Source organism: Sitophilus oryzae, unplaced genomic scaffold (assembly GCF_002938485.1).
Source record: "Sitophilus oryzae breed Bouriz unplaced genomic scaffold, Soryzae_2.0 scaffold_125_pilon_pilon, whole genome shotgun sequence".
NCBI classification, from domain to species: domain Eukaryota; kingdom Metazoa; phylum Arthropoda; class Insecta; order Coleoptera; family Curculionidae; genus Sitophilus; species Sitophilus oryzae.
Window position 1 is genome coordinate 1,487,450 of NW_022145904.1, and position 12,812 is coordinate 1,500,261.

The window sequence follows — 12,812 nt, forward strand, 5'->3', positions numbered from 1 at the left end:
GGTACAAAGATGGCGGAAAAATAATGTTTTTATTTTTTATCTTGAAAACGAAAAGAGATAGACTAATGAAATTTTATGGAAGCATTACTGTTATGAAAACACACTTTCAGGTAATTTTTTTACTTTTTTAAAATGAGTGGAAGGGGTTGAAATAAACTACCCCTATCATTCTTGTTAACGAAATTTAAAGAAAAATCTTAATGAAACACATGCAAATGCTTTAATTTGGATAGTTTAGTTTATTTAGAAACTTTTTTTACCTCTTGTGTTTTTTTGATAAAACTCACCGATTGGAAATTAAAAAATAAAATGTAAAGCATTACATGTCAGGACAAAAAACATTTTTAGATTAAGAATCTAGTGATAATAACGATAATAATAATCTTCTAGATAATAACGTATTGCAGTAGAGTAATGTCAAATAAAATAATATTAGGAACATCCTAAAAAGTAACAGCGGCCGACTAGATTTTTTCCCTAAAAAATTACAGCAGCCCACTAGATTCTTTATCAGAAAATGTTTTTGTCCTGACATGTAATGTTTTACATTTTATTTTTAATTTCAGATCGGTGAGTTTTATCAAAAAAATACAAGAGATAAAAAAGTTTCTAAACAAACTAAACTATCCAAATTAATTTTTTTGCATGTGTTTGATAAGATTTTTCTTTAAATTTCGTTAACAAGAATGATAGGGGTAGTTTATTTGAACCCCTTCCACTCATTTTAAAAAAGTGAAAAAATTACCAGAAAGTGTGTTTTCATAACAGTAATGCTTTCATAAAATTTTATTAGTCTATCTCTTTTCGTTTTCAAGATAAAAAATAAAAACATTATTTTTCCGCCATCTTTGTACCGCAATATCTCCCTAATGGTTGACTTTTGACCCAACGTTTATGAAGCAAACTACCCTTTATTTTGAACAAGGAATCACCCCCTGAAGTTTTTCGCATTTGTTTTGAAACACCCTGTATAAATATCATATCCTAAAAACCCCATCTCTAATTTCCCTAATAGCCCATCCCTACTGATTACAACTTTCGAGTTTGCCTGTCAGATGGCGCTATCTTATTTAACCTCGAAATTATTGTTTATAGTTTTTGTTCGCTATTGTTTTGCAATTTGTTTATTTAATTGATACATATATTAATTTATGTTTTCGATTTTAGTTTTCGTTTATACTTATGTGAGCCGTGTAACGTTGCAGTTTTGTATTCTTTAGTTAGAAATTTTAAATACTTTAGTTTTAAAGAATAATGACCTTGAAGACCATTTAAATCCATTTAAAAAATGTCCCTTGGGAAATTTACAGTAATTGAAAGTTTTTTAATTTTCCACTTAAACCGAGCTTAATTCGTGATGAGTGCGATATGGGGGCATGCCTAACAACTGAACGTGAAGAAGGCAAAGCTAAGAGGAGAAGCAAGGAAATTGATAAACAGCTTGGAGAGTTTGCAAAGCAACAGAATAATGTTATTAAGATCTTGCTTCTTGGTATGTTATTTGTTTTTGTCCCTATACATTTGAATAAGTATTGTAAAAAACTTGTCTATACTCTTGATAAGTTCTTATCAATTGAGTCACTTCTCAACTTATATGACAAAAGATTGGCTAATGTATTTTAACATGAAATAATAATGTAAATATGAGTGTGTACTTCCTAGAAATATATTTTTGTTAAATTTTTACAAATTTTAGGTGCTGGTGAAAGTGGAAAAAGTACCTTAGTTAAACAAATGAAAATAATACATGCCGATGGATTTACCCAATCAGAATTAAGTAGCTTCCGTCCTACAGTTTTAGACAATCTTTTATCATCGATGAAGTATGTCTTGGCTGGAATGGGATTGTTGAGAATTAATTTAGAACATATTAAAAATAAGGTAACTATAAGTGTTGACTTAAATGCATTCGTCATGCGTTGTTCTATCACTCCAATCATATTTAAATATGAGCCGTCATATTTAAAATAAACCAATAATATTGCCTAACATCAATGACGCATGATGCATGCATGTAAGACCAGACTTTTTGTGTTTATGTTTCATTATTATTATGTTATGTTTTTTGTTTTGACAACTCAATATTTTAGCATATGTTAAGAAATGAGATATAAAATATGGTATTAATTGTTTTCAGGTACATGCTAAAAATGTTCTGGCTGCTGAAAGTTGTTTTGATATGACGTTTGCAGTATTGCCAGATGTGGCAGCTTCACTTCAAGCTTTGTGGTCTGATAGAGGTGTCAGATTGGCTGTAGCTAGAGGTTATGAATATGAACTTAACGACTCTGCATTATAGTAAGTATTTGAAATCAATAAATGTTGGCATGCACGCCCTCAAAGCTGTCAAAACTAACTTTATTTAACACTTGTCAGAGTCAAGTTTTGTAACAAGTCAAGTAAAAAAATGGCCATGGCAACATTGTGACATGCAGCCCAACTTTTATTCATTTTCCTTGCTTTAAGTGCTTTAAATTTCATTAAGAAAAACCTTTAAATGTTAAATTTTCAGTTTATTTGAAAATATGGAAAGAATCTGTGATCCGAAATATGTGCCAAACCCCACCGATGTCTTAAGAGCCAGAGTTAGGACTCAAGGTATAATTGAAACTCAGTTTCGCATTCAAGATATGATTGTAAGCATGTATGATGTCGGTGGTCAAAGATCTCAAAGAAGAAAGTGGATTTATTGTTTTGACGATGTGAAAGCTGTGCTTTTTGTCATATCATTAAGTGGTTATGATATGACTCTAATTGTAAGTATCAATAAGAGTCAAAGTAATTTAATTTATAATATGTTTGAATTTTTTAGGAAGATCCAAATGTCAATAGACTAGAAGAAAGTTTGAATCTTTTTGGTCAAATTGTAAACAATCCATTTTTTAGAGAAGCCTCGTTTGTCCTTTTTTTAAATAAATTTGATCTCTTCAGAGAAAAAGTTCTTTATTCCAATAGACATATAAGATTGTATTTTCCTGATTACAAAGGTATTGTCTCTGATCTTTTTTTCTAACTTACAGTATTTTATATTGGTATTTTTTATAGGACCTGATCGTGACGTGGATAGAGGTGCCTTATTTATACAACACAAGTTTATATTAAGAAATGGGGATTCAAGGAAAATTTTGTATCCGCACTTTTGTACTGCCACTGATACTGCCAATGTACAAGTTGTTTTTCAGTCTGTGATGGAAATGGTTATTTCTGCTAATTTAGGACAAGTAACCCTTCTGTAACTTCATTAGATGTTACTTGTCATTTAAGTTGTATATAAGTATTTTTATATGTAAATTTCATAATAGGAAAGATTTTGTTGCCAATGGTTTAAGTATCAGATGTGATAAGTTCTGAAAATATTTGCAAAAAATATAAAAAATATGCAAGAAATAGTAAATAAACTAGCAACTATATCTAAATCAGAATATTCTATTTGCTCTCTATCACACAAAATTGACTGATTAAATTAAGAATGAATAAAAGGTTATCAAGTTATTTTTTATCATATACAGGATAGTCCAAATTTTATTTGGGAAGTATATTCTGCAGATAAAAATCAGTAAAAAAGTTCATATAAATTTATGTCCTAAAATGCTTCGTTTCCGAGATACAGGGTGTAGAAGTTTCATCTTCATTTTTTTTTCAAAAAGTAATTTCATATTTGGATTAAAATTGATGTCTGGGAGCTTCTTGACATGAAAAATTTGAGTTTGGTGTCAATACGACTCTTATTTTTTAAGAGGCGTCACTTTTTAACTCTTAAGAGTAATAGCTTTTCGTCTGTACCTGTATATAGCTAATGAGTAAAAAAATATACATTTTCGCGGTATTTTACGTAAAAAAGGTCTCTCGGTAAAAATCGCTATAAGCAACCGTTCTCAAAATATTTGGAATGGAAAGTTAATATAAATTGAACAAAAAATAGACATGTTGAGTAGATAGTTAATTGGCTGAAATTGTTAAATTTGCAACCTTTTTTTAATTACAAAATTTTCTAGAAAAAATATGATAAAACAACAGGTGCAGACGAAAAGTTATTACTCTTGAAAACAGTGAAAAAAATTGCAGCTGGTGCCCCCTACAAGTAGGAGTCATACCATATACATATAACTATATACACTGCTGGCAAAGGAATATTAGCAATAGGAGGTTTTCAATGCGATAAAAAAAGATGGTAAGGCTGCAAAATACACTGCAGTGCAACAGAGACGGATAAAGTGTCTTTTCCCTACCATTGTATAGGGTAAGTGATCATAGAAGTGATACGACGATAGAGCCCCTGCGAGAGGGGGCGCCGGGCGGGTCTTTAAGACGCTTGTGTGGGGGCTACCGTCTACTAATAGAACAGAATCGAAAAAATAGAAACAGGACGGACAGTGTTGCCATTCAATTAAATCGAAATTATGTTGGCTTGTCAAAATCCTAAATCTTCTAATCCCATTATCTTGCCTACTTAATGAAATATTAAATAAAGTACGAAACAATTTTAAGAATGTTTTCTCTAGGCACATAACTTCTTTCTAAAACGAAAAGTAACATGCAAAACTTTGAAATCATTTCTAAAATAGCAAGTGCAATTCTATGAAATGGCAATACTGTACGATCTTCCTAGCAGTCGCCCCGACACAGTCGGTCGGCGGCGGCGCTTGACAAAGCCGCGGCTGTGACAAAGGAATTAGGCCGAAAAAAACTTTATAAGGAGTAGCCGAACAGGGTTGCCGGGTTGGTTAGATTATAATTCCATACGAGAACAAAATTCTCGGTAGATCTTCAACAAAAATTAAAAGTACAGAAACGAAATAAAATATAATATTTAAGTCCAAAATTAGCATTCCTATGTGTCGTAATAATAGATCACTCAAATAAAATACAAATATAATAAATATAACAAGAATTAGAAATAGCTAGGTATATTATTTAATATTAAAAAAAATATTGAATTAAATAATATTAATATATTAATAAAAACATATAAAACTATAACAAGTAGGGATAGCAGTCACAAATTAGTGTAGCAGTCACTTTTTATCTTTGTCCAAATTTTGATCAGTGAAATCTAAAATTAATTTCATTTCAATGGGAAAGCTGTAGCAACTCTCAACTCTTTTTTCATATTAATATATTTTTTTACGGGAAAATCACTAAAATATTTATCCGAATTTAGGTTGTTTCGTAACTTAAATTTTGTTTTTTGTTTACATTTTTTGGGGAAAAATATGGGTTCAACTTTAGTAGATGAATGAAATAAAATCTTTTCAAAAGATATCAACTTCTTCGGGCATGTCGCCAATACCGCGCCTAATAAGGAGTAATAAGGAGTAATAAGGATTTTTAGGAATATCTCTGTAACTCTGCAACTAGACAGAACGATGACCTGTATGTGTGTTATTACTAAATAAAATTTAATGAAACAATAATAAAGTCAAATTATACAGATTCCAACACGGCAGTCGCTTAATTTTTAGTCAAATAAGTCAGCTTTTTATAAGTGCTTCTATTGTAAAAACTAAAGACGCAGTTGAATATATCGTTAGATTTTTCTTTAAATCGGTAGATCGGTAGCTTACAGACGAAACCGGTAGACCTGGCAACTCTGTGATGAACTGACGGGAGTCAGAATAGCGAGGTGCGGAGGCGCGGGAAGGGAAATAAAATAATGGCGATAAATAAAGGGCAGGGAGATGGGTATCATGAGTGGATGGGAGGTGGCGGAATTTCCAAAATTTGTTATCTTATTGGAGTTTGTCTAAGTAGACAGTCGTAGTGGAAGTGGAAACGGGGAAGTTGTTGTCCATCTCTGTTTAAGCATAGACTTTTTATAGGCGTTTCATTCCAATGCATGTAATTCCTATGCCTAGAGATCCATTGCCGGGCCTGTATACTCAGTGTTCCCTATTTAACCCCGTGTGCTGTTTCCGTGCCGTAAGAAAAAGACAACATAACTCAGCTCCATATTAATGCTGCATAAGTCTATTTCACCCGGATATCGATTGAACTGCGATTGCGCCAAACTCCGATTGATTGTTGTTTTAGTTCTGTTTGGATTACTTTTTATTTGTGCGTGTAAAAGAGTGATTTTGTTTAGTTTATTGTTTCCAACTATTTTTTGATATATTTCCAACTCCATGATAATGTGCTATAAATAATAAAAATATGAATAAAATTGAAGGTTATGTGAAATGCCAGTCAACCGCTTCCCTTTAAAAACACGGACCAATGAAAACTTCTTCAGGTAAGGCATGCGTAATTAAGTGACTATCCGGGTGAAATAGACTTATGCAGAATTCCATATTTCTCTTTCACTGTTTGGGCTTCACTTTTTAGATATTAGGCTGAGTATATAAAGTTATATGTATATGAGTCATACTGGTATCGAAACTTCTCATGTTAAAAAAAACCCAGACATCAATTTTCATCCAAATATAGGCGATAGTTTAGAAATTATTAATATGTTGCCGAAATTTCCCGATTACAATTCAGACCACCCAGTTTATCAATGTCATATCAGTAATAGTTTAAGAGCTAGCAACGTTTTTGAGAAAGCTGGCTCTTTGATATATCTTTTACTATGCTCTCTGGAACCGCATGCGGCCCATCTGGCTGCCGATACCCGTTGCGTTCACTACTGCGCATCGCAAGAAGATCCTATATATTTTTATTTAGTGCGTTAAATTCTAGTATTGAATTGAATATAAATCGAACAAGTCTCCATAGCGCAGCGCGTAGAGTCTCCGACTATGAACCTAGGATTCAGAGTTTGAAACCGGTTGCAAAAACTTTTTTATTTTATTTTCGTTTATATTCTGATAGTTAAGTATACGACTACCAGCAAACTCCATAAGCCGACGCATGGTGTCATTGATGACGTGCAACGAAAGATGTTTTAATTTCCCTTTGTTATTAAATATTTGTATTTTTTAATCACCAGAATTATTTAATGCTTTACTATCAGAATACAGGGTGGCGCACCTCATTCGCCTCGGTTGATTATACGAAAACGGAAAGATGTACAAACAAAATATTTTATGGGTATATGTGGGGAGGCAATGTGGGCACAATTTAAAATTATTTTGAAATATACAGGGTGCCTCAGAACTAAGATCCATACCAAAGTTATATTTATTCTTATGGAACACGCGGTATTTTATTTCATTTTTGGATTCTTGGGCCCAAAAAAATTCATTTATTATAGGGGTTAAATATGTTTAAAATCTTTGGTTTTTGAGATATTTAAAGATATTTAAATATGCATGCTACAAAACTGTTCAGAATTAATTCTTGTGCTGAGTTTAAAGGTAAAGAAATAAACTTTACTTAAATATATTATTGCTTGCTTAAATTTATACAGGGGTACCAAAAATTGGTGATCTATTTTAAGGATTTATTTTACATAAAAGCTTTGTTATTTCAAATGCAACACCCAGTATTTTTTTAAATAAATCGAAGCCGATTCAAATGCTCTTTCAAACTATATTATGGTTTCCTATACCTATCTATCTCAGATTTTGAATAAAAAACGATTTTTAAATAAAATTGCAATCAAGATGGCTGGTATCGCCATGGCAATTTTCTAGTTACTGTTAGTAACTATTTTCAAAATCGACATTAGTTTATAGACTTTATTTAAATCTATACCAGTTTACTTTTATTTAATTGACCTACAATAGTTTACTAAATAATATTTATTAATATGTATTTATTATTCTATCAAGAAAAACGCAGAAGTAGTTCTTTGTTTTATTTTACGATAACTTGTAGATATATGATTTTTTTTATAAAAGAGCCAATTACGGCAAATTCAATTTCTTCACTTCCAACGACAGGTTTCTGCCTAATAGGTTTTTTTATAAACTACAATACCAATTCTGCGAAATAGGAAATAGGACAAGTAATTTTTCAAAGGAAAGGTTATAAGGAAGATTCCTATTTGGATATCTTTGAGCATTAGCGCTTGAGCCCAAGAAATAATTTTCCTCACAAAACAAAATCACTAGTAACTAGTAACATATCCATTCGTTCCACCAGCAGATACATATGGCTTTATTTTTCTTCATAAAATAAAGAATACTTACTTATTAAAATATTGTGGGTAAATTTTAGTAAACTGTTTAAATAATAATGTCCATACACTAATGTCGATTTTGAAAATAGTTACTAACTGTCACTAGAAAATTGCCATGGCGATACCAGCCATCTTGATTGCCATTTAGTTTAAAAATCGTTTTTTATTCAAAATCTGAGATAGGTATATAGTTTGAAAGAGCATTTGAATCTGTTTCGATTTATTTAAAAAAATACAGGGTGTTGCATTTGAAATAACAAAGGTTTTATGTAAAATAAATCCGTAAAATAGATCACTAATTTTTGGTACCCTATATATAAATATAAAGTATAAGTATAAATTTAAGGAAACAATAACATTTTTCAGTAAAGTTTATTTCTTTACCTTTAAACTCAGCACAGGAATTAATTCGGAAAAGTAATGTACAGGGTGTTAATAATCAATTCTCTTGTAGCATGCATATTTAAAGATCTTTAAATATCTCAAAAACCAATGATTTAAAAACCCTTATAATAAATGCCTTTTTTTGGGCCCAAGAATCCAAAAATGAAATAAAATACCGGGTGTTCCATAAGAAAAAATATAACTTTGGTATGAATCTTAGTTCTGAGACACCCTGTATATTTCAAAATAATTTTAAATTGTGCACATTACCTCCCCACATATACCCATAAAATATTTTGTTTCTACATCTTTCCGTTTTTGTATAATCAACCGAGGCGAATGAGGTGCGCCACCCTGTATAAACGAAAATAAAATAAAAAAGTTTTTACCCCGACCCGGTCTCGAACTCCGATTCCTCGCTTGATAGGTGGAACCTCTACGCGCTGCGCTATGGAGACTCGCTCGGTTTATATTCAATATTAGAATTTAAAGGACTAATAAAAATACAGGATCTTCTTTCAATGTGCAGTAGGAAACGCAACGTTTACCGGCAGCCAGACGGGCCGCCTGCTGTTCCAGAGGGTATAGTAAACGATATATTAAAGAGGCAGCTTTCTTAAAATACTTGTTTTCCCAACGTTGATAGCTCTCGTACTATAAAAATTGACTTATAATTTTGTATATCAGACTCCCAAATTAAAATAGGAAAAAAAACTGTTTTTAATGGGAAAAGATGGTGCAATATATTTTTTTCTTGCCATAATTATAAGTAAAAAAATAGGATGGTTAGTTTTTTATAAATATTTTATGTTTCTAGTTTAAGTATGTTCATTAGCGTTGTTACTGTTCGTAGAAATTATAAGTTACATCACAGCCTTGTAAAGAGTTCAAAAATCAAAATCCATAATGATTTTTTATTTTTTTTTAAAATTTAGTTCCTAATATGTTAGCGTTTTTATACTATGCTGCTTGTGCTTTTTGTAGCTTGTTTGATATTTGTAGTTTTTTATTGCCTATATTTTAATTATTATATTACTAGATCTCCTTGCCTTGTGTTCATTTTAGAATATGTAGCTAATGTTATTTTTTTTAAATGATTATATATTATGCATTTCAGAATAATTTAAGATTAAATCTTAATTTGATGCGACTCTCTAAAATATTTTGTAAGGAACTGCCTGTGATAAAGAGGTCTTAAATCCATCACAGTTGTGATTTAGCTGCATAATCAAATTTCACGTACAGAGTAGTCCAATTTTAATGGGGCATGAAAGGAGTAATTATGAGCTGAAAAGTGTATTGTGTTTTAAACCTTATTGTTTGTTTTCTCTTACAATTTCCAGTTGGTAAACAATTTTATTCACAATATTCAGTTAAATAAAAATTAAAATTTTAAGATATTTTTTACATTGAATGTTTCATGCTCAATTTTTTCATCAACTGGTTAAAATGTGCTGTATTAAAATTGTACCGCACTGTAATTGATGTTAATATTTGTAAGTAGTTGAAAGATTATTTGTGTATATGAATGATATTTTATAAAAATAAAATTGCCTTGAATTTAACTAAGCGGTTTTTTTTTCTAAATAAAGTACACACAACATCCTCTATTCAACGAACTATATTCGAACATTTTCATTGCCCGTAATATTATACATGACCACAGACAGTAGAGGGTGCCTGGTATGACGGACAGAGTAGTCCCATCCGTCATCGTTATACATCTTGGTGCAATTCACTCGCCATGACACTACAGCCAGGGACAAGAAAATGAGATGCTCCTTTAGACCTAGCCAATGTACCAGAGGGAAATATTTCAAAAAAAAAAACATTTCCTTTAACCAATTTTATTTTATTAAATACATCCTGTGAAGAGTACGTGTGTGTGAAGTAAACGAATCGTGAGAGTCCGCCTTTAAAAATAAATACAATTTATGTATAGTCTGTCCAACGATTCTGGGAAGATTCAAACACAACTGTCACTGCTACTGATCCTCCCTATAATATGAATGGATATTATTTCCTGATTTTAGTGTCAAAAACAAGAGGGCGCTTCTATTTCATTTTATGACACGTAAGCGCAGATAGGTATCCTATAAATATACAGATAAAAATCTTGTCCCTAATTCATGGTACGAAAATTGTTTTTTATGACGATGAGCAAACGAGTAAATTTTCTTGTGCGCAAAAATAAACTCATCCCGTTTAAACAGCGTAATAACTGGGCCGGTCAGGCGCTGTGCACAATTTTAGAGGCAATAAGTGGGCGTGCTTGTGCGCAAACTAATAACCTAACTAGTGCGCGACTCCAAAAATTAGAACCACGAAAAACAATGCTTTTGACGATAAAATAAATTTATAATCTGTGACGTAAGTCAAAATGCTAGAGGCCGTTTTGTTTTATTAGAAAAAAAGTATTCTTTCAAATTTTACACTTGACACATTAAGTTTATAAATAAATATGTTAACATCGGAAAATAAATGTCTTAAAAATCAAATATAATAAGGCATATATTAAAACAGGCAACTAGGTTCAAAATTTGACAGTTCTGATAGTATTTTTTTGCTATTTCGAAATTTTTAAGACCAAACTCTAAAACTATAGGTATATATTAGGTGTCTTAATATCCCGTGGACATAGAACTACTGTGTATCTAGTATATAGGTATATTTGGGATCAAAATAAGTTGCTTGAACACAATTTACCTCTATACGAAAGTCCTTCATTTGTCTATTATAATGAAGCATGAAATTTAATTAATTCAATATTTTAAAAATCGATATTAAAAAAGTTTATAGACAAATAGTACGAGAGCTGACAACGCCGGAAAAACAAGTATTTTAAGACGTCTGGCTCTTTTATATATCTTTTACTCTGCTCTCTAGAACAGCATGCGGCCCGCCTGGCTGCCGGTAAATTTATTAAAAGATCCTATATTTTTATTAGTCATTTAAATTCTAGTATTGAATATTAATCGAACATGTCTCCATAGCGCAGTGCGTAGAGTTTCTGACCACGAACCGATGATTCAGTTGGAATCCGGGTCAGGGCAAAGACCATTTTATTTTATTTTCATTTATATTCTGATAGTAAAGTATTAAATATTTGTTTTTTTTTTAATTACCAGAATTATTTAATACTTTACTATCAGAATATAAACGAAAATAAAATAAAAGTCTTTGACCTGACCCGGATTCGAACTCTGAATCTTCGGTTCGTGGTCGGAAACTCTACGCACTGCGCTATGGAAACATGTTCGATTTATATTCAATACTAGAATTTATAGGACTAAATTAATAAAAAAAATAAAGGATCTTTCGATGCGCAGTAGCGAACGCAACCGGTATCGGCAGCCAGTTCGTATGCTGTTCCAGAGAGCATAGTAAAATATATATATATATATATATATATATATATATATATATATATATATATATATATATATATATCAAAGAGCCAGACGTCTTAAAATACTTTCTCGAAAACGTTGCTAGCTTTTAGATCAAAATAGGTCAGTCAAAAATAGTTCATAAACAAATAATGCTGTTCAGTAAAGTCCGTTTGCCGATGATTTATTATTAGTTGTTAAAAATTCTAATACGTAAATTTTAAAGTTGTGATAAAACAATACAATTTATAATTATTAACATTTATTTATATAACTCATCATTACATAATATTTATTTATCATCTAAAAAATAAATTAATGCACTCTGGACAAAATATTACACAAAAAAATAACAACTAAAACGAGAACTTAAAGCTTTTAGAAATAATGAGACTTATTGCTAAATAATATCGTGTAATTCTACATCTAAACTTTACATTCACAGGAACGATTTTACTCTAACAGCTTTTTTTTCTAGTCTTTGTTGAAAATACGTCTTCTCTATTGGTAAAATTTTCCTTTTTTTTGTAACCAATGATAAATGAAATAATTATTGTCTATATATGTTTAGACATATAAGAAATATTTTAATACAAAATAAAATACATGCATGTTAGAACCGTTTCTATAAAGAGAATAGATTATTATTTTTCCTTAAAATACATGTTCATTTTGTAATTTACTGCGAACTGTCAGTTTCTAGATATAAATGCACGAATTCAGTAATTATTATATTTATTATCAATACCATATGATCGAAAAAAACGGCGTCCAGTTGGCTTGGAAATGACGATCGATGACATTCCCCATATAATTTCACATATAAAATGACAGCGATCTTTATTTCATAGCCATCGGTGACGCCGTTTTTTTTTATCACATATACCAATAGTTAAGAAGACCCTGTGCAAGTTCTCAAAAATGGCTTTACATCAAACATTTACGAACTCCTAACAAATTTGTTGATGCCTCACAACAAT

General features: G+C 30.9%; 1 protein-coding gene across 1 annotated transcript; it reads left to right on the top strand.

Annotated features, from left to right (window-relative positions):
- The first annotated feature begins 1,083 nt into the window (after window positions 1-1,083).
- On the top strand, window positions 1,084-3,605 carry LOC115874271 (guanine nucleotide-binding protein G(o) subunit alpha-like). Its single transcript, XM_030889372.1, has 6 exons — window positions 1,084-1,492; window positions 1,697-1,881; window positions 2,138-2,298; window positions 2,513-2,756; window positions 2,813-2,987; window positions 3,046-3,605. The coding sequence occupies exons 1-6, from the start codon at window positions 1,369-1,371 to the stop codon at window positions 3,234-3,236; spliced, it is 1,080 nt and encodes a 359-aa protein (XP_030745232.1). The 5' UTR covers window positions 1,084-1,368; the 3' UTR covers window positions 3,237-3,605.
- Window positions 3,606-12,812: the final 9,207 nt, after the last annotated feature.

What these genes read in the sequence shown, in the direction of transcription:
- LOC115874271 (XM_030889372.1), top strand. Translation starts at nt 1,369, where the DNA reads ATGGGGGCATGCCTAACAACTGAACGTGAAGAAGGCAAAGCTAAGAGG. An exon ending in TATTAAGATCTTGCTTCTTG is followed by an intron (nt 1,493 to 1,696) that starts GTATGTTATTTG and finishes TACAAATTTTAG; the next exon opens with GTGCTGGTGAAAGTGGAAAA. An exon ending in TAGAACATATTAAAAATAAG is followed by an intron (nt 1,882 to 2,137) that starts GTAACTATAAGT and finishes AATTGTTTTCAG; the next exon opens with GTACATGCTAAAAATGTTCT.